Raw genomic sequence first — 22,088 nt, forward strand, 5'->3', positions numbered from 1 at the left:
CTCCTCTGCGTTGCGCTTTCTTCTGTTCAGCCGCAGGGGAGCGCAGGAGTAGACGCAGTCTATTATTTTGAAGGGGGCTATACTCACACAGATGCAATGTAAGCACCAAACGCAGGTTGGAACGCAGCATGTTGCATTTCACCTGTGTTCGGCGCATACATGCGTCTGTGTCAGTATAGCCCCCTTCAAAATAATTGACTGCGTCTACTCCTGCGACTGAACGGAAGAAAGCGCAATGCAGGGGAGCGCAGATAAAATCGCTGTGTGTAAAGGCCCTTAGAGTCCTTACAGGCTACAGTTTATTTACAAGCCCTTCTAGACGGTTGAGAGATAGTGTGTGCGCATACCAATTCTCATGGGCTTATTGTCTGGTTCTACCCACTAGTTTTCAGATTGTTTCAGCACAGTCCACGCTGCTTATCTATGGGCTTGATGAACATATTTTTTAAACACAGTATAAATCCTTTTACATACAAAAAGCTCAGAATTTGCAATTTTCCAAACAGACCTTTCCGTAATTTGTATCTTCATACCTTAAGTCTACTAGAAAATCACGTAAACATTAAATAAACCTATAGGCTGGTTTTGCTTCTAATGAGGATTAATTATATTTTCGTTTGGATCAAGTACAAGGTACGGTTTTATTACTACAGAGAAAAGGGACATTTTTAAAAATTTGGATAAAATTAAGTCTATGGGAAATGGCCTTCCTGTAATTCAGAGCTTTCTAGATAACCGGCTTCTGTAGAACAGATCCCCTACCTGTATATGCAAGTTCCCTTTGGAATGTAGACAAATTCCAGTGCATAGGTTTCTGGCTTCAAGTGCCACTTAAAACAGGGCAGTAGCCTGAAATGTCAATGATGCTTGACACTAAAACCTATATCTCAGAAACTGCTAAAAACAGAAACGAAATGTAAACATACCGCAATCCACAGAGGATCACCAAACGTAAGTTTACAGCAACTCATTGTGGGCCTTTATAGTAAATTTTATCTTGCTAATTCATATATTTAACCCAACAGAACAGTAACTAAATTTCCTTTGAATATTGCTTTTCCTGTAAGAGAACCAGACATCAAGGAGCCCAGTGTCCTGATCACTTGCATCTGGTCAAACTACTGTACTTACTAAAGTTGCTTCCATAGACTCCTGTAACTAAGCTGACAGCAATTGGAGTGCGGGGGTAGACAGTCTTCGAAACAGAAGCATTGATGTTACAGTGGAAGCTTCAGCTTCCAGTGTGGCATATTTAACGTAAAAAAGAGTTTAAAAGAAAAACAGGAGGTATACAGAACATATTTAATAAATAAGAGACATGTTAATGGACTCTACCTAGTCCATGTGGAGTGGCAAGAGCTCTACAGAGAGGACATTCTCCAAATTAAATAAACAGAGCAATCACATTCTAGGTTATCCGACCTCTTCAGCAGAACAGCTTGAACTGTAAGTGTAAGAAAATGAATTCAGTTTTCTATTGGTTTCTCTTTGCAGTAGGGATCATAGCTAGGATGGGAATGATGCCCAAGTGAGGGAAACTTGAAGGAATCACTTGCAAGCGAGAGGAACAGCCTACCTATGCCCCTCGCTCACACCTGGTTTTGTCTGCGCTCAGGTTAAATGTGTTCAACCGCAGAACCAAATGCAACTGTTGGTACAGTGGGCTGTAATCAGGACAATGCAGGTCATCACAGGTGGAACACAACATGCTGCGTTTCGTGCTTACAGGTGTTGACGGGAGTACAGACTGTGCTCCTCTGCGGCTGAACGCATTTAGCCTGAATACATGCAAAGCCCTTACGGTACATGGCCGACAGTCAGCGAGTGGCAAGGAGGCTGAAAAGCAAAAACATTTTGCAGACTACTACACTACAGTTGCCAGTCAGGTATTGTTGCTTAAAGCAGAGAGACTTTCTTGGCTGAAGAAAAATGTTGGCTTCTGTGGGAACAGTGAATAAGTGTCATTTGGTGGAGAACAAACTCCACAACACAGAAAACCCTTTTGTTAAAGATAGGACTATTATAAATTCTACTCTAGTCAAAATTAAAACCATGCTCAATTATTAATGGGTCTATCCTAAGCCCTTGTGCCCTTCCGATTTCTACTGTAAGCATCATCTGCTGCTCTGGCTGAAGCCTCAGGGTGGTATACATTTGTCAATGAACAGTTATCCACTACTTAAGAGGAGGAGAACTTAACTAGAAATGTATATGGCTAAAATGCCATTTTATATACTGAACTTATTGCACCAGCCAAGTTTCAGCTTGTCAATAGCAGCAATGATCCAGGACTTCAAACTTGTCACAGGGGGTCACCATCTTGGAAAGTGTCTGTGACACTCACATGCTCAGTGGGCTCTGAGCAGCTGTCGAGAAGCTAAGCTTAGGGGTCGTCACACATTATCAAGCGGAAAATGAGGTTTGTCTGTAATATAAGCTGATGAAACAGAGCTGATTAAATTCTGTATCTAATTGCTCTGGTTTCTGTGCAGCCATGCAGTAATTAAATGTATTAATTACAGTCTTGTATTACATTTATATTTTATATGTACTGTATATTGTGAGTGGGTCCCTAAGCTCAGTAAGTGACAGCAGCACAGAGCATGTGCAGAGAATCAAAAGAAGATGGGGAGCTACTGGGGCATCTTTGGAGACACAGATCTTCCCTCCTAAAGGGATGTGGTTGCCTTGAGCTGGTATAGAAGCCCAAAACATAATGTACAACATTTCTACCTACTTTAGTTCTCCTTTAAATTAAGTCTGGAAGCTTGTGTTAAAAAGCAGACTTAACCATTACAGATTGTGCTTTGAGTAGCCATTCTTAACCACCAACTCATCAGCATCATCCATTCTTTGAACAAAAATCCTACTAAAATGTGTTTCTGGACGGATATTTAGTTCTGCACATTAATTACCATCAATTTGTTCATCTAAAATTAACAGATGCATAACACTCGGTCATCTGTTTATTTCAACAGATAAGTACAGCGGTAAAACCAAGTTAGTGTGTGGGCTATGGGGCAAGGCGAGAACACAACCAATAATTACATCTGAAACAACTGCAGGTCCTATTTAGTTGAATTTATAAAAACGCCTCTTGAAAATGTTGGGGGAGTTTTTCATGATTTCAGTCCAAGTTTACTGAGTGAGCCCAAGCTTCTTCTTCAAGGATTCTGGCATCTCAGGGGGAGGAGGACGAGGAAGTCTGAAGTAAACCTTCACAGAGTCATAGATGAACCACTGCAAGGCAGTCAAGGTACCAATCATAATAATACGGGCAGTCAAACCCTTCCAGACACCTGTTGAGAACAAGAGAACGGTAAAAAATATGCAAACCTGTGTGGAGCAAAGGCATATTAGTTCAAAAAGGGTATATACAAACCTTTAGGCCCAAGTCTTTTCAGAACTTCCACAGCAGTGCTTCCCTTTTCCTTGTTAAGTACAGAGACCACAGAATCAGCAGGATGAGAGACAATAGCACAGAAGACACCAGCTAAAAAGAGAGAGAAAATGTTAAAGGAAACTATACACCCAAAATGAATATTTAAACAGATAGTTTATATGAAATTAAGTGGCATATGAAGGAACCTTATATATTTAAGTAAAAACTGCCCTTTTACATCTTTTGCCTTGAACCACCATTTTGTGACTATCTGTGCTGCCTCAGAGATCACCTGACCAGATACTACAACTCTAACAGGAAGAAGTGTGGAAGCAATAGACAGAACTCTGTCTGTTAATTGGCTCATGTGACCTAACATGTATGGTTTATTTATGTGCACTGTGAATTCTACGATCCTAGGGGGCGGCCCTTTTTTTTAAAATGGGAATTTTCTATTTATGATTACCCAATGGCACATACTACTAGAAAAGTATATTATTATGAAAATGGTTTATTTACACGAAGCAGGGTTTTACATATGAGCTGTTTTATGCAATATCTTTTTATAGAGACCTACATTGTTTGGGGGGTATAGTTTTCCTTTAAGTGTCTCATTTGCAATGTTTATTAATCCCATAAAACAGCAGTCGATGTATTCAGGCATCTGTTTCTAGCATCAGCAGGTTGGTTTGGCATTGTCCCCACCATTACCTGCTGTGCTTTTAATCAGTTTATGTCCTTTACAAATGCTAGCTACTGAGCGTTTAAATCCATACTACTATTACAGCCATATCACCCGTACTAATACTACTGCTGCAGTTATTGCTCAATTTATTTTAGTAGAAGACTCCCACTTACCAATATAACCAGCCACAAAAGTGACAACCAACTGCTCAGACTTTGAACATTCATTTCTGGGCTTGGGCACGACATGCTTGTAGAGAGCTTCAACAGTACGTTCAAAGCAAGCGAATTTCATCATTGTGTATGGAATCTGCCTCATCCAGAGAGGAACAACACCTTTGTAAAACCTGTATGTTAAGGGGAGAAAAAAAAAATGTTAGTTAGGCAACAGAACAATAAACAAAAGCTTTATGATCTTTAGTCAACACAGGTGTGTTTTTAGGCTTTACTTTTTCTGTGCCAAGTCTTTGCAGATATGTCCGCACATATGAAAGATTCTGATGGGGGCATGTGGTTATGAAATCACGGCCATCAAAATACAAAGACAAATGCGCAGGTAGATTAGTCTCACATGCCAATGACTCAAGCACCTTTGACTGTACAACCAATAAAGTTGCCGGTTGTCTCTTAGCTGGAACTGCTAAAGGCCAAAAATGTGCAGTTAGCAGGACTCAGCATAAGCGGACACCCACAAAGATGGATCTAAGGAGCATGTTAGCATTCACCAGGTGTTCTTATGACTTATGATAAACCGCAATGACTCGCAGTCAATGCAAAATTACAACCTGGCAACAAAAATTAGTACCATGGAACTTGCATCCACTGGGGCTCATTTATCAACACTGGGCAAATTTGCCCATGGGCAGTTACCTATAGCAACCAATCAGTGATTAGCTTTTTGAAGCCAGCAGCAAGTAGAACAATGAATGCAGCAATTTGATTGGTTGCCACGAGTTACTGCCCATGGGCAAATTTGCCCAGCGCTGATAAATGACCCCCACTGACTTCAGAAACCAGATTCAAATTCCTAGTGGCACATTTATCAAAGGTCGAATTTCAAATTTATGAGAGTTTTTTTTTTAAACTCCCATGAACACGAAATTCGACCAATCTTAATTTAGGAAAGGAAAAAAATTGAATTTGTAAAACTTGGGTCAAGAGGATTGACCCAAAAACGTAATTCGAATTTAAGTTTAAAAACTTGATTTGAGTTTTTTCTCCGAAAAATACTTGGATGTCAGGAAGGCTGCAGACAACTACAAATTGATCCCAGTTAGTGTGAGAGTTAGGCCATAGAACTAAAAACAAAAGCTTTAGGATCTTGGTCATTTCCTCAATGAGTTAATAAGCACTGGCAAATAAGTGTCCTAACAGCATGAGGGAACCATGCAGCTGTTTGTATTAGAAACAAAGGGTTACAATGTTTGTCTCATGTCAATGCCAACTGTCAGTGTAGAATCAGTAAATTCCTGTGTCTCTCTAAGTTGAATAGTTGACGACAATTGTTTGGGCTCCACTTGCCTCTGTATGGCTACAAATGTATTATTGCTACTGCCAATGTTTAATTACATATCTATATATGCAAGCCTCTACTATTCATATTCCAGGCGCTTATTCAAATCAATGCATGGTTGCCAGGGTAATTTTGACCCTAGCACCCAGACTGCTGAAATTGCAAGCTGGAGAGAGCTGCTGAATAAATAGCAAAAAAAACCTCATTAAAATGAAAAACAATGGTAAGTTGTCTCAGAATGTCACTCTACATAAGATGAAGAGTTAACTTAAAGGCAAACAACCCCTTTAATGTACTTTTTTCAACCCAACTTAAAGGGGTGGTTTACTTTTGAGGTAACTTAGTATGTTAAAGAATGTCCAATTCCTACTTTGCAATTGGTCTTCACTTTTTATATTTTATCCTTTAAGTTATTTGCCTTTTTCTTCTTACCCTTTCCAACTTTCAAATGGGGGTCACTGACCCCATCTAAAAAACAAATGCGCTGTAAGGCTACACATGTATTGTTATTGCTGCATTTTATTACTCATCTTTCTATTCAGACCCTCTTCAATTCTTATTCCTGTCTTGTATTTAAACCTGTGCATGGCTGCTAGGGTAATTTGGACCCTAGCAACCAGACTGCTGAAATTGCAAACTGTCGAGCTGCTGAATAAAAAGCTGAAAAACTCAAAAACCACAAATGAAAAATTAAAACCAATTGCAAATGGTCTCAGAATATCACTCTCTGCAATCATACTAAAAGTTAATTTAAAGGTGAACAACCTCTTTAACTATAAGAAGTGATTTAACTTACGCCCAGATGCCTTCTTCAGCAAACATTTTGGGAGCAGCTTGTCTTAAAGTATTAGCATAGCCTGGTTGTGTCTGAATGCGTACTTTTGCAGCTTCCATTGGAGCCAGAGCAATATCAGCAAAGAACTCAGCACTGGCAGACGCAGCCAGGTAGAGAGATGTACGCCACATGTAGGTATTTTCCTGAAAAAAAAATAATTAACAATATTTTTAACCTATTAATACTAAACGTTAGTATTACTATATAATCTATATAGTAAATGTTTAATGTCACATGTTCTGCCTTGACAACAGCTGCAGATTAACAAGTATTTGCAAAAGGGTTACTAGTTACCTCGCCCAACATATTAGAGTACAGTATCTTGAACACTTCATAGAAACCAAACTTGCACAGGCCTTGCATTGAATATCCAATGAAAGTTGGAGCCCATCCCTTCGCAAGACCACGGACACCATCTTCTTTAATGGTAATGGAAAAGCCGTTGAAGATGCTCTTGTATTTTTGGGGGTCAACCTTAACAAAAAGCAAATAAACGTTATTACACAACATAGATGTCTTTTTAGGCTTTACTTTTTCTGTGCCAAGTCTTTGCAGATATGTCCGCACATATGAAAGATTCTGATGGGGGCATGTGGTTATGAAATCACGGCCATCAAAATACAAAGACAAATGTGCAGGTAGATTAGTCTCACATGCCAATGACTCAAGCACCTTTGACTGTACAACCAATAAAGTTGCTGGTTGTCTCTTAGCTGGAACTGCTAAAGCCCAAAAATGTGCAGTTAGCAGGACTCAGCATAAGCGGACACCCACAAAGATGGATCTAAGGAGCATGTTAGCATTCACCAGGTGTTTTTATGACTTATGATAAACCGCAATGACTCGCAGTCAATGCAAAATTACAACCTGGCAACAAAAATTAGTACCATGGAACTTGCATCCACCGACTTCAGAAACCAGATTCAAATTTGCAGAGGCAAATTTATCAAAGGTCGAATTAATTTATAAAAAAAAAAAAACAACAAATTGAATTTGTAAAACTTGGGTGAACAGGATCGACCCAAAAACTTGAATCAAATTCAAATTAAATGCGAGTTTTAAAAACTGAGTTTTTTTTCTTCCGACAGGAAGGCTGCAAACAATTCCAAATTGAAAAAAAAAAAAATTCTAAATTCGATTTTTCAATTTGACCCTTGATAAATCTGCCCCCAAGTGTGCAATCCAACAGCATGAAAAGTGGAAAAGTACTACAATCGCTCCCCCTTTTTGGTAGTATATTTGAAGTGCAGGATTATTTCTATTTGCATTCAATACTTACATGCATTAGAACGCTGCAGGTTTTTTTTCTGTATTTGAGTAAAACAGGTCAGTAGCGTGGCACCTAACTCTGCTGCCTTCTATCCCATGACTGAAGAGCCACGTATTATATCAAAAGAATTCAAACCCCCCAAATTAGGGATGCACAGAATCCAGGATTTGGTCTTTCAGCAGGATTCGGATTCAGCCGAATCCTTCTGCCCAGCCCACCCCTAATTTGCATATACAAATTAGGGGTGGCGACTGAAATCACACGACTGTCCCAAAACAAGGAAGCTAATTCCCCCCCCCCCCATTCCACCCCTAATTTGCATATGCAAATTAGGATTCAGATTGTGGTATTCAGCTGAATCTTTCTCAAAGGATTCGGGGTTTGGCCGAATCCAAAATAGTGGATTTGGTGCATCCCTACCCCATATTAGCTGGTCTTGAACTCATTATTTTGTATGAACGTTTGCTTCTTATATATAAAGCATAGCAAATGCATATACCTTAAACCTTCAAAAATTTTTTTTACTTGCAGTCTTGTAGAAAGACATTCACCCTTTATTAGGGGTATAAAAGTGCTTCCCCTTGCTCGCAGTTATTGAATACACAGGCAGTGCCTACAGTTAAACAGCACATGGCTCTCTGCCCTTGAGATTTTAGAGATGTGCTGACAGCTGGAAGAATCAGCTCTGCATATAGAAAACTCTTCTGGAAGGAAAGGAAAACAGTGAGAGCAGCCCTTAGACTGTGCCATACTAACCTGAAGACGACATTTGACCAAATCCAGGGGTACGACAGCAGTGTGGGTTATACCACAACTCAGGATTCCACCAAAGCCACAATATGCATAAAACTGTGTTGAGCCATATTCACAACTGAATTCACCTGCTACACAAAAATGAAGACACGCCATGCTTTTTAGTCAAGTTAATGCTTTAGTAATTGATTGTTTGGCGGCAAAGATTAGTTTATGCAACACATCAGTTAATTTACATTATAAACTAAATGAAGAGAAACAAACCTGAATCCTGCATTTAACCAGATCTAATGGGACCACTGCAGTATGGGTTGTACCGCAACTTACGATTCCACCAAAGCCACAAAGTGCAAAGAACTTGGCAGATCCGTAAGCACAGCTATATTCCTCTGTTTAATCAAAAGTGACATTACTTCAAAAACACTGAATCAAGTCCATGAAATAGTCTTAAATATATATAGTTTCAAGACACTGACTAAACAAGCAATGCTGTTGCTAAAACAGCATCAATAATGTATAAATGTCTTGCACTCCATGTTCAAATATTTATATAAACAAAAGTTAGGCAGGAAGGGATGCAGGTATTGGCACTGGCCTAGCAACAAGCCAGCAATGAATCCAAAAATAAGTGAAAAGCCGATACCTTTTTATGCAACAAACGGGGCGATCCCAAGCTTTATTCCATTGTGCTCGACACGGTTCAACAGATCAAAAGTTTTGGGACCGCATGGCCCTCCTGAAACGTTTGATCTGTTGAACTGTTTCAAGAGCACAATGGAATAAAGCTTGGGATCGCCCCGTTCTTTGCATAAAAAGGTATCGGCTTTTCACTTGTCAAATATTATATATGCAGTCTGCAGTAATTATCCCCTAAATAAAGATATATCTAATGTAAATTCTAGTGGTGGCTAACTGTCAAGAGCAAGGATATTAGCCTGGTCTTTGTACAGAATATGGCTTGGCACGTGTTTTTTTTTTTAATGTTCAGAAACATGGAGGGCCAATGTAGCCCTTTTAGCAGCAGGAAAATACAAGGTTTAGATCAGCGCTGCACAAGAAAAATAATTATTCACTATGTTAAGCACAATGAATAATCACACTAAAGGTAGAACTTGGTACATGCCAGGCCAAGACTGGCAATCTGTGGGTCCTAGCAAATGCCAGAGGGGCTGCTATAAGGTGCCATAAAAAGTCAGTATTTAGTGGGCTGGTGGGGGCTGATCGGGCCTCTGTCCTGAAATGCCAGGGCCTATTTTAATCATCAGTCTGGACCTGCCTTGGTCCTCATCTCTCCTGAAGCCTTAAGATATGAGCAGGGAAGAATGAAAGACAGAACTTTAAAAGCTTAGATTTTTACTCTACTGGACATGGTTATTTGTACATCTAGGAGAAAGACCTCTTAAGAGTGTTATTCCCAGGGAAAACAAAACATGTCCAGGTGGAAAAATAGGAGTCAGCCTGCAATAAAGTGAGCCAATTCGTTTTTCTGATAAAAAAAACTGCTGCCTCGTTGCTATGTTAATTAAGGTCTAGCAACCGTTAAAATACAAAGGAGGGAGGCCGAACAAAACTAAATAATTTGAAGTTAAAAAGGGATATTTATTGAAAACGGAGTTAGAACAGCATCAACTCCATCCTAAAATTTATTTACCGGTAGATTTAAAAATCTGCCAAAAAAAATTTAACTAAAAAGCCATGAGATACAATGACAAATACCAACGGTGTCCTTTACAGTTAAGCCAATCACAGGCTGCCCTTCAAGTGACCTACTTCAGCAGGCTTAACCAAAATGGCCCAGGTTAAAACCAGTTCAAACCCCAACACTGCAAGTTCTAACAAGGACTAAATGTTATGCAGTGCAAAGATTCTGAAGGTGATAATAAAAGGCCGAGTAAATTTAGAAAGCATGCGCAGTATAGAATACTTAAAAGCACTGCAGCAGCTGACCTAGATTATCAGTGTCACAGTAAAGATGGCTACATTTATACCTTGGCAGTAAAATGTAATCGGCTGCTGCATTCACATTTCAGCTTGTCAGAAAGCCCATTACTTATATAACGGTTACATGTAAACAAACGTACCATCTTGAACAGCAGCAGCAGCGAGCTGACGGCTTGGCTTTGCTTGGGGGACATTGCTTTTCCTTGATGTTACAGAATCCTGCACCAACTGAAAGTGGGGAGCATTGAAAGGGTTGGTCCGCGCTAACTGCGAAACGGAGGAATACATTTTGGCGGCAACTGAGAAAAAAAAAAAGGAATCCTAAGCACCAAAACAGAAAATCACAAGTGTAAACAGCACCTCAAACTGTAGATAGAATTAGATTTTCCTCCAACCAGCCACAGATTACCAACTTATTGCTGGTGGTTTGCTACACTCTATACCTTAGTCCAAGCCCACACTTCTCCTTGCATGCCCATACAATGAAGCCAAGATGCACTTCTCATGAAAACCAATGTAAATAAGTAGATAAGACTGGTACTTTTCAGCACTCCCATAGTCTTGAATCGGTTCCACAACGCACTGTTTACCCCCTGATTTAACCCTATTCATGACTTGACATCAAGAGGACCAACCCACATTATAAACTTTTATAGGGCTATTCATAGTTCACCTTAGATTTTTGGTCAGTTTAAGTATTCAGCAATTAGTTGGTTGCTAAGGTATTACTAGCCCTAAAAACCAAGCATTAGGGTTTAAGCACACAGGCAGATTTAGTCGTCTGGCGACTAATCGCCTCTTCTGCGGGGCGACAATCTCCCCAAACTGCCTTCCCCCTGCCTGCTATAATCACAAAACGCCAGCACCAATGCACTCGCGGCACTGCGATTTCCCAAGAGGAACCTTTGGGCGACTTCGGAAATCGTAGTGCCGCAAGTGCATTGGTGCTGGCGTTTTGACATTATAGCAGCAGAAAGGCAGTTCGGGGAGATGGTCACGCCGCAGAAGTGATTAGTCACCAGGCGACTAAATCTCCCCGAATCTGCCCGTGTGATTAAACCCTTAACTGAATAGAGGGCATGAGCGGAAAGTTGAAAACCAGAGATGCACCGAATCCAGGATTCGGCCTTTTTCAGCAGCATTCAAATTCAGCCGAATCCTTCTGCCCACCCAAAGTCTAATTTGCATATGCAAATTAGGGTGGGAGGGAAATTGTGACTGTCACAAAATAAGGAAGCAAAATGTTTTCCCCTTCCCACCCCTAATTTGTATATGCAAGTTAGGAATAGGTTCGATAATTGGCATAATATTTCACCAAGGATTCGGGGGGGGGGATCAGCCAAATCCAAAATAGTGGATTTGGTGCATTCCTAGAGAAACTTAAGACTACACCATCCACCCCCCAAGCAACAATTATTAAGGCTGCCAGGATCAGTAAACCCATTTGAAAAGCTCAAAGCGGCATATAAAAGAGACCATCGGAAAGGTTGCTAAAAATAGGCAGTTCTAGAACAGGCTAAAATCCATCTATAAAGGGAGAAGCTTGTTTAGAATTGTGAGCAGGGGCAGTTACATATGACCTTGTTACGTTTTGAGCCAATTTATCAGCGGAATGAGGGGGGTGACATCCGTAGCCTGTGGCCAGTCCCATTGCTCACGGTGCTTGTGTGTAACTAAACCCCCTTATTTCTCTCTCTGACAGGCTCGCGCGCCAATAGCCCATAGGAGTTCCATGCGGCGGAACAGAATAAGACCAGTCCCGCGAGCAGAAAGTTACATTTGACATTACCAAACCAAAACGAGGCTTTCGACCATTTCCCTCTCCCAGGCAACCTTTAAAAATCGCAAATCGAACGCTAAGGCACCGCATAACCACTAGGCAACACACAAACTAAGCCCCGCAATGCGGCCTAGCAGAACTCACCCTACAAGATGGCGTTCACCAGCCCCCTCACCGGCTAACAGAGAGCGATCGTCCTCCAGACCTAATGAATTTGTCCTTCCGTGACGTCACAGCAACGCCCCTACCGGCAAAACGACGAGCGGATTGGATAAGGCTACCGACGTCACATAGAAACCCGCTTTCGCATTGGCTGGGGAGTTGCAGAGTCTTGAAAAAAATATGTCACGTGGATTGAAGTACGCGAGCTGTTACGTAACGGACGTATCTAATCTGCCCATTGGACGTCCTGCAAAGTGACTGTGCCCAATGTCAAAGCGGGAGGTCAATTTCCTCTCCGACCTTTAAATCCTTCTCAACAAGGTGTTCAAGGGAATCAATGTGCAGATAGTGGCAGTGATAGCCGTTTGTTTAGTAAGAATACACTACTTCCGCTTTGCCTTCTATTTCATAGTTACAATGCTTTTATTAGCGACATGCTTTGTGCAATGGGTCGGTCTTGTTTGTTGGCACTGCTGGGCCTTCCAATGTCAATGTCCAAATGGTAAATGTATTCAAACGGATCCGAACTCACACAATTGTTTGCAGTCGGGGAGCTTAGCCCTTTTATTTTGCTACCAATAACAACAACTTTGGGGGAGAGGGAACCCTGGGGGGAGGGGAAGGGCCTCCCCCTCCCCTGATGGGGGAAACATTGGGGTGGACCTCCCTGATGATGGAGGAAACCCTCCCTAGTGGGGGAAACATTTGGGTGGGGGAAACCCGTTTGGGGGAGGAGTAACCCATTCCCTCCCTGATGGAAGAGACCCTCCCTGATGGGAGAAATGTTTGGGGGGAGAACCCAAACCCCTCCCTGATGGAGGAAACATTTGTGGGAGAAACCCCTTTGGGGGGCGAACCCTCCCTGATGATGGAGGAAACCCTCCCTGATGGGGGAGACGTCCCTGATGATGTGGGAAACCCTCCCTGATGGGGGAAAGATTTGGGGGAGAAACCCGTTTGGGGAGGAACCACCCTCCCAAAGGGGAAACCCTCCGTGATGATGGATGAAAACCTCCCTGATGGGGGAAACGTTTGGGGGAGGGAAGAGGAAACCCTCCCTGATGGAGGAAATGTTTGGGGGGAGAACCCAAACCCCCTCCCTGATGGAGGAAACCCTCTCTGATGGTAATATTATTTTTTTAAAGGTGAAAGTCTGAATAAAGATAAAATTTATAGAAATGTCTATCTAATATAAGTAATTCAAATTACATTAGATAATTAAATGGCCCCTTCTATCTCTTTCTGACCGCCCTAAGCTATTCTGTCTTGAGCTGTTTTAATGCTTCATCTGGCTTTCCTCAAGCCTCATTTTGCTGTGCCCTTGTATGTACAAATTGCTGCAGAGGCAGACTGAATTTACACAGATTTGATTTAGATTAGTTTAACTGTCAGAAATTCTTCTGCACCGATTCCCTTGTCACTATTTTAGAAAGAGCATTTTGAAATGATCTTGGCTGCCTCATGCCAGCTTTGATTTGTCTGTCGCTACATTATCTTCTAAATATGCGTCAAGGGACTTTCATTTCATTAGATGCTGTCAACAGAGACAAAGTTTTAACACTTATGCAGCACTTGCAGCAAAATTTTTTTAAAGTTGCAGCATTTATTGCATTTTATGTGGGAATTCTTATGTGGGATTTCTCTGCTGGGTTGGGGTATCTTTTTGAAGACTGACCTGGTTGTTGGCATTAAATCAGGATTTGTTGGATCTCTTTTTCCAACTCCTTTAATTGAAAGGAGACATTTTGTGTAAAAAATAAGAATGTACCAGTGCATTATACTATTTAGATGTAGAAGAATTGTGCTAAAAAAAAGTAGGGTTTCAGGCTGATCAAGTGAATATTTCTGAAAAAACCTTTATAAACCCCCCATTTCCTTTCACTTAATGGTCCCTCGATTCCCAGGCTGTGCAGGGGAGCCAGTATCTCTCAGCTCACTGTACTGTAGGACAGGAACCAATCAGCAGCTAGCAGGACCTGATAGGGAACTGAAGTCTGTCTGTGCTTGTGTGACTGCAGGGCTGTGATTGGCTGTCCCCCTCCTACTGTGCTTCTGGCAGGGACTGTTAGGACACGCCCACTCCTCATTTGAAACTCGGACAGAGAACAACCCCTTTAATTCAGCACAGGTCTGACAATGTTCTTGCTCAAAAAGGCGTGGGGGGACTGCTGATCAGTACTGGATTTAAGACCAATAATTTCACATTTAAGGATAATAAAACTCAAGATGGAATCAATTCATCCTGACATCCTAGAGAAGAATATAAAACATAATGAAATTCAAGATAATATAAATTCATCCTGTCTTCCTAGAAATACATTCAGAAGACTAAATGCTATTGCTACATCTAAAAGATGCCTATCTACATATACTGTACCAATAGCCAAGACACTTTAAAGGTTTCTCAGGTTTACAATGGAAAAAGAGCCCCCCTTTTAGCTTAAAGGGATACTGTCATCGGAAAACATGTTTTTTTTCAAAACGCACCAGTTAATAGTGATACTCCAGCAGAATTCTGCACTGAAATCCATTTCTCAATAGAGCAAACAGATTTTCTATATTCAATTTTGAAATATGACATGGGGCTAGACATTTTGTCATGTCAAGTCATGTGACTTGTGCCTGCACTTTAGGGGAGAAATGCTTTCTGTCAGGCTGCTGTTTTTCCTTCTCAATGTAACCAAATGTGTCTCATTGAGACATGAGTTTTTACTATTGAGTGTTGTTCTTAGATCTACCAGGCAGCTGTTATCTTGTGTTAGGGAGCTGTTATCTGGTTACCTTCCCATTGTTCTGTTGTTAGGCTGCTGGGGGGGGGGGGGAGGGAGGGGGGTGATATCACTCCAACTTGTAGTACAGCAGTAAAGAGTGATTGAAGTTTATCAGAGCACAAGTCACATGACTTGGGGCAGCTGGGAAATTGACAATATGTCTAGCCCCATGTCAGATTTCAAAATAGTATATAAAAAAAAATCTGTCTGTTCTTTTGAGAAATGGATTTCAGTGCAGAATTCTGCTGGAGCAGCACTATTAACTGATTCATCTTGAAAAAATTTTTCCCCATGAAAGTATCCCTTTAATGATATCACCGCATGTTGCAAAGTCTTGCAGGTCCTAATTAAAGCTCTGAACAATCAAAAGGCCATCTCCCAGTAAGGGAGGTGGTGAATCTTTCAGGCAAAAACAGTTATTGTGACTGATTGTGAATAGGACAGGTAGGAGTGGTCATAGAGACAGGAACATACAGTTCACTCCATTCACTTCCTTTTTAGCTTAAAAAGACTGGAAAAATCATGCCATCCTGTCGTATTAAAGATATGCAAAGGCGGCAAATTGGAAAGGGGAATATAAAGTAGGAATTCACGCTGAACTTGTTTGGCATCACATGGAATGGCTTAGGATAAACAGATGGTCAGGGGAGAAAGAAAGTTGAGGCATTGGCAACTTACTTCTTCACCAGCATACAGTATATTGTGAGAGGAGATCAGTTATGATCATTTGTACAATTGTTTTAATAGAAAAATATGTTCATGCATGTGGATGGCCAGTTTGTACTGATTCAGTGGATAGCTTCACAGATTGGACCATTTAGAGGAAGTATAGTATATAGATTTTAGAACCCCTTATCAAGCCGAAATGGGTAATAAGTTTGCCATGTTTTTGGCATTCGCTGATCAACTTTGGTATAACTGCGCAAATGGTTGATTGGCTAAATTTGCATAGATAATTATAGTTAAAGGGACATACAGCATAACTTAACATCACCCCAATAGTCTAGGCAATGATGAATAATACACAGAATGTGCTTGATTTCTCTGTGGGCTAAAAATGATTGTTAACTTTAAAAATGACCCCTTTATTAGAGATCCCCAAAGGTCCACATTGTTCTTCGTCTGTGTTTGAAATGACTGGTGGGTGTGCCTTAAAGTCCTTCCAAAAGCACAGTAGCAGCTCTTCATTCACACAAGCAAAGACAGTATGTAGTTCCCTGCCAGAACTTCTTGCTTGCCGAATACAAACATGCTGAAATAGAGACATTATTAATATTTCATATTTTAATGTTTCATAGTGCTGATCAAATAACAGTTGCTCCCCACTTCCCAGCATTGCTCCTCCGTCTCTATGACATGTTTTTTTTTTAATGTAGTACTGGGCAATCTCCTCATCACCTATAGTTTAAACACAATATTTAAAGCTACAAGGTCACTATCCCTTTAAATCTATCCCTTTAAAAGTGAAACAATGTCCCCCAGGTTTTAATGAGCTCATTATAGGACACCTACTGTCAATATGAAAAAAAAATGGTTTCCTTCACCAGGTGAGGGCTGAGTTGTTTTTTTAATTGCCCCAGAAGCCAAGCTTCGTACAAGCTATGTACTTGCATAGGATCCATGAGTGGAGAAGAACTCATTTGCTCTTACAAAATCCTATGCATTTTTATATTTGGAAAATGAATTATGGTATATTGCCACCTTACAATTCATGATTGTACATGCATTCCTTAGATACAAAGTGGATGATGCAAACCTTTCCTTTATTATTGCCTTGTCCTAGAAAAGATCTAAAGCCAAGTCCCACTGAGACTGATTCAGTTCAGGAGAAATAACAGCCTGCCAGAAAGTAGTTTCATCCTAAAGTGCAGGCACAAGTCACATGACTGGGGCAGCTGGAAATTTCAAAATTGGATATAAAAAAAAAAAAACTGTTTTGCTCTTTTGAGAATTGGATTTCAGTGCAGAAGTCTGCTGAAGCAGCACTATTCATGGATGTGTTTTGAAAAAAAACATGTTTTCCCATGACAGTATCCCTAATAACTTCAGCAGTGTTACTTTAAGCACAACCAAACAAAACTGTGCACTATAATAAATATACTTGGAATTGATATAAAAGCACTTTTCCAGAAAACAAACAAGGCCTTATTGCTATTTAATGGCAACATCTAAAAAATAATTCAATAGGATGTAGGCCACAGACAGTTTTGTTAGCCCTAATACTTTGATGAAAAAATTGGGATAAGCTAAACGTGCTTCCCTCCCAACAGGAAGCAAGTATTGTTGGCAAACATGGAACTTGAAATATGTAAAACCATACCTGCTTTTCTCAGAAAGGCCCATGAAAAACATGTCATGCCTTAGACCTTAAAGGAATGTATAAAAAGTATTACATTGTTAGAAGTGCTATAGTTTATATTTACTGAAGTTACTGTCCTAACCATAGGTTTCAGAAGCCATAGAACAGTTATGACCCTTGCCTTCCAAGCTGTCCACAGGAGCACCCCATCTTGGATTTCTTGATCTTTTGCACATATTCAATATGTGCACTGTGGCCAGTTCAGGTAACTGATAGTACCCCAAACCCTTTAGCAGTAGTAACAACTTTTAAAGGACATGTAAACCCCCCCCCAACAAAAAATCTATCAGTATACAGCATCTTTGAAATCTTTACATAACCGCCACTCTGGTTGTTAAAAAGTTAACAGTAAGGCTGCAGCGTCTCCTTAATCACTTAGAAATCCCTCTCCTCCTCTAACCCACTCTGCAGGCTCCCTCAGGATTTTGCTTTGGCGGCTGGCTCATGAGCAGTTCTTTTCAGCTCATTTTACTAAACACACCCTCCAGTCTAACAGCCAATGAAGAGATAGCATTATGGGTTCCCATAGAAACTCTAGCTGTCTGATCCTATTTTACTTTCTCCTAAACACCTCTACTGAGCTCATCTCAACCATTACAGTGTTCAACCCCAGCAGAACTTTTTATCAAAGTATGTTTTTTGTAAACCTGCATTCTGCATTGCATAAACTTTACAGCATACATTTCTCAATGTTACTGATGATGTGTCAGTGGGAAAATGGCCGCCAGATGAAAGCTGCTACCGTATATACTCAAGTATAAGCCGAAGTACCTAATTTTACCTAACGAAAACTGGGAAAACTTATTGACTCGAGTATAAGCCTAGACACAGCCCTGTTTCCTAGCAGCGCACATTCCGCCAAAGCGACCCCCCCCCCCAGCGATCAACCGGACTTCTTTGCAAAGTTGATGGTGACAGAGAATTGCCAAAAGGATTACTGTGTGCATTGTCCCACTACCATGTGCATAGGGTGCTGTGTGATATTGCCATCACTGTTAATCTTTCGTATAACCAACAGAGGGCTCTGTGTGATATTGCAGTCACTTCTTTCATATAACCAACAGATGGCGCTGTGTGATATTGCAGTCACTGTTATTCTTTCATATAACCAACAGAGGGCGCATTGTTCTTTCATATAACCAACAGAGGGCGCTGTGTGATATTGCAGTCTCTCCCCAAGCAAACTGTTGGTATAGGAATGATTAAAAGTGACTGCAATCTCAGCTACTGCCCGCTGACCCGAGTATAAGCCGAGGTAGACTTTTTCAGCACATTTTGGATGCTGAAAAACTCGGCTTATACTCTAGTATATACGGTATTTGTTTAAGGAAAATGTGACAGTGCTGGCAAATGATGGGGTATATCCAGTACAAATGATGTGGCTTGGGTGGGGAAGATATGCCCAACTTATATACATGGTAGGAAAATGTAGGCTTTACATGTCCTTTAAGTATGTGTTGAAAATTAGAAAAGGAGATCGGAAGTTACTGAGGGTATTTTAAAAAACATAGGCCTTTACCCCCCCAAAAATTTTTTTTGCATATCTAGACTGATTTTTTAGTATTTCCTTTAAAACTAGATATGCGAACTACACTATACTTAAATTATATACTGTAAATACAAAATTATATTATCCAGCTTTTGATAAACACTGCTGATCAAAAATAGGGAATTCTGTTTTTTTAGTACTGAAAATGCACAAATAGTAACCATAAAATTTCAGAGTGATGCATCTTCTACACATGAAGGTAATTAATTAATAAGTTAAGATTCCTGAAGCACATCAAGATAAGTATCCAACATAAAATAGAAAGGGACAAAACAAAACTTTTCATTACCCTATTTTAACAAGACGAACACACAACTGTTTGGAAAAAGGCCATTGTATTGCTCATATTGGTTCACACAGTATTGTAAAATTGCTTGATGCTTTATACTTTGATTTGCAGAAAACTATGCAAAAAAGGAGATTTTGTGTACTCACCGTTAAATCCTTTTCTCTTCAGTCACTTGGGGGACACAGGGACAATGGGGTATAGCTAGTACCATTAGGAGGCAGGACACAACTACAAAAAAGACAACTGGCTCCTCCCCCACTGGCTATACCCCCAGCAGGCTGGAGAAGAGCTCAGTTTGTACCAAAGTCAACAGGATATTACCTAACTAAGTAAAAACTTTTCAAAAAAGCCAATAACAGTTAACAAGAAAAGGGAACTTGTCTGACGGAAGTGAAAGCCTCAATCCAGGGAGGGAAGCCCTGTGTCCCCCAAGTGACTGAAGAGAAAAGGATTTAACGGTGAGTACACAAAATCTCCTTTTCTCAACGTCAGCTTGGGGGACACAGGGACAATGGGGACGTACCAAAGCTGTCCCCTAACAACCGGGTGGGAAAAAAGAGGCTTATGTGGTGTCAGCCACCGCGGCCTGAAGCACTTTTCTGCCAAAGCGAGTGTCAGATGCCGCAAAGGTGTCAAAATGATAAAATTTTGCAAACGAGTGGACAGATGTCCAAGTTGCCGCTTTGCACAGCTGTTCAGCTGATGCCTGGTTTCTGAAGGCCCAGGACGTACTCACACCCCTGGTCGAATGGGCAGTGACCCTGGACGGAGGTGTTTGACCCCGGGCTTTGTATGCACCTTGTATAGCTTGTTTGATCCAGCGAGAGATGGATTGTTTGGTAGCCGATGCGCCCCGACGTGAGCCTGAGGGAAGTACCAGCAGGGAATCGGATTTGCGGAAGTCCTGAACTCTGAAGAGATAAAACTTCAAGGCCCGCACAGGATCCAGAGTGTGCAGTGCCCTTTCCTTCTGGTTTGCTGGAGATGGGCAGAAGGAAGGAACCACGATCTCTTGGTTTATATGAAATTCTGAGACCACCTTAGGTAGGAAGGATGGTATGGTACGAAGGACCGCTCTGTCATGGTGGAAGACAAGGTAAGGCGACTTGTAGGAAAGAGCGCTGATCTCAGAAACCCGTCTTGCTGTAGCAATAGCCAGGAGAAAAACAGTTTTCCAGGTCAGGAACTGAATGGCCACCGACCCCAGGGGTTCAAAGGGAGGAAGTTGAAGAGCCCGGAGCACTAACGTCAGGTCCCAGGTAGGTGTGGGAGCCCTGACAGGCGGAGTCACATGAGCCACTCCTTGCATGAAGGTTTTGACGTCAGGAAGCAGAGCAAGTCTTTTCTGGAAAAGTACGGATAGAGCCGATATTTGAGATTTGAGGGAACCCAAAGACAGTCCAAGTGAAAGGCCCTCCTGCAGGAACTCCAGTAGAGATGGTAGAGAAAAAAGCCGGAAGTTAACCTTGCGAGTGAAACACCATTGACGGTAGGTGGACCAGACCCTGTGATAGGCCCTGGCTGAAACTGGCTTCCGTGCCGCACACATAGTGCGTGCCACGGCCCTTGAAAATCCCTTCTGAATTAGAATCTTGGTCTCAAGAGCCACGCCGTCAAGTTGAGGTAGGTCGGATTTGGGTGTAGGATTGGACCCTGAGTGAGAAGGTCTGGAAGAAGAGGCAGAGGCCACGGTTCTGCGACGGAGAGGTTGAGAAGGTCTGTGAACCATGCTCGTCGAGGCCACCTCGGTGCTATGAGGATGAGGGTGGACCTTTCCCTTTGAAGCTTTCTGATCGTTCTGGGAATGAGAGGAGTGGGAGGAAAGGCATACGCCAGGCGAAAGGGCCAGTTGGCCGTCAGAGCGTCCACGTTTAGGGCCAGTGGGTCTCTGTAACGAGCTAGGAAGGTTGGTACCTTTCTGTTGTGCCTGGTCGCCATGAGGTCCACCTCTGGATCGCCCCATCTGGAAGTTATTTCCTGGAATACTTCGTCCTTTAGTGACCACTCGCCTGGGTCCAGGGATTGCCTGCTTAGGAAGTCGGCTTCCCAGTTCAGCAGTCCCGGTATGAAGATGGCGGACAGCTGTACGCTGTGATTCTCGGCCCACTGGAATATGATCTTTATCTCGCTTAGAGCCGCCCTGCTCCTTGTGCCGCCCTGGTGGTTGATGTAGGCCACCGCCGTGGAGTTGTCCGACTGTATCTTCACCGCCTGCCCCGTCAGGTCCTGCTGCCAGTGGATGAGGCCCAGGCGAATTGCACGGATCTCGAGGAGATTGATCTGCAACGTCGTTTCTGTGAGGTTCCACTGCCCTTGGGCCGACCTGCCTTCGAGCACTGCGCCCCAACCGAAGAGACTTGCGTCTGTTGTGAGAATGCGCCAACTGGGGTCCCCGAGGTGTTTTCCCCTTGAGAGGTGAGTGGTGTTGAGCCACCACAGAAGGGACGTCCGAGTTTGAGGAGAGAGGAGTATCTCTTGTAGTAGGGATTTCCGTCTCCAGGTGCTGAGAATGTTCCACTGGAGCTCCCGGAGATGAAATTGGGCGAAGGGGACTGCTTCTATGGTGGAAACCATGACACCCAGTACTTTCATGCAGAACCTCACGGGATGTTTGGGCTTCTGCAGCAGTGACCGAACCAGGGCCTGGAGATGAACAATCTTCTCCTGAGGGAGGGAGATCCTCTGGGTCAGAGTATTGAAGTTCATGCCTAGAAAGTTCATGGATTGACTGGGGATTAGAGAGGATTTTTGTAGGTTGAGAACCCAACCTAGTTCCCGTAGCTTCGTCATGGAGACCTGA

General features: G+C 41.9%; 1 protein-coding gene and 2 non-coding genes across 4 annotated transcripts; all 3 read right to left on the reverse strand.

The window, feature by feature from the left end:
* Positions 1-2,953: 2,953 nt before the first annotated feature.
* Positions 2,954-12,462, reverse strand: slc25a3.S (solute carrier family 25 member 3 S homeolog). Of its 2 annotated transcripts, none has more exons than XM_018256044.2 (8): positions 12,303-12,462; positions 10,519-10,677; positions 8,441-8,568; positions 6,709-6,888; positions 6,376-6,557; positions 4,241-4,413; positions 3,383-3,493; positions 2,954-3,299 (listed from the first exon to the last, which is right to left on the reverse strand). In XM_018256044.2, exons 2-8 carry the CDS (start codon positions 10,664-10,666, stop codon positions 3,139-3,141), a joined length of 1,083 nt encoding a protein of 360 aa, XP_018111533.1. In that variant the 5' UTR covers positions 10,667-10,677; positions 12,303-12,462; the 3' UTR covers positions 2,954-3,138. The 2 variants fall into 2 exon arrangements, with proteins under 2 accessions (XP_018111533.1, XP_018111534.1); XM_018256045.2 differs by lacking the exon at positions 8,441-8,568 and adding an exon at positions 8,702-8,826.
* LOC121402329 lies at positions 4,541-4,782 on the reverse strand. Its single transcript, XR_005966760.1, has one exon. It is a non-coding gene; the product is annotated as a small nucleolar RNA SNORA53 (small nucleolar RNA).
* Positions 6,971-7,212, reverse strand: LOC121402328. Its single transcript, XR_005966759.1, has one exon. It is a non-coding gene; the product is annotated as a small nucleolar RNA SNORA53 (small nucleolar RNA).
* Positions 12,463-22,088: the final 9,626 nt, after the last annotated feature.

Source organism: Xenopus laevis, chromosome 3S (genome assembly GCF_017654675.1).
Source record: "Xenopus laevis strain J_2021 chromosome 3S, Xenopus_laevis_v10.1, whole genome shotgun sequence".
Classification (NCBI taxonomy): domain Eukaryota; kingdom Metazoa; phylum Chordata; class Amphibia; order Anura; family Pipidae; genus Xenopus; species Xenopus laevis.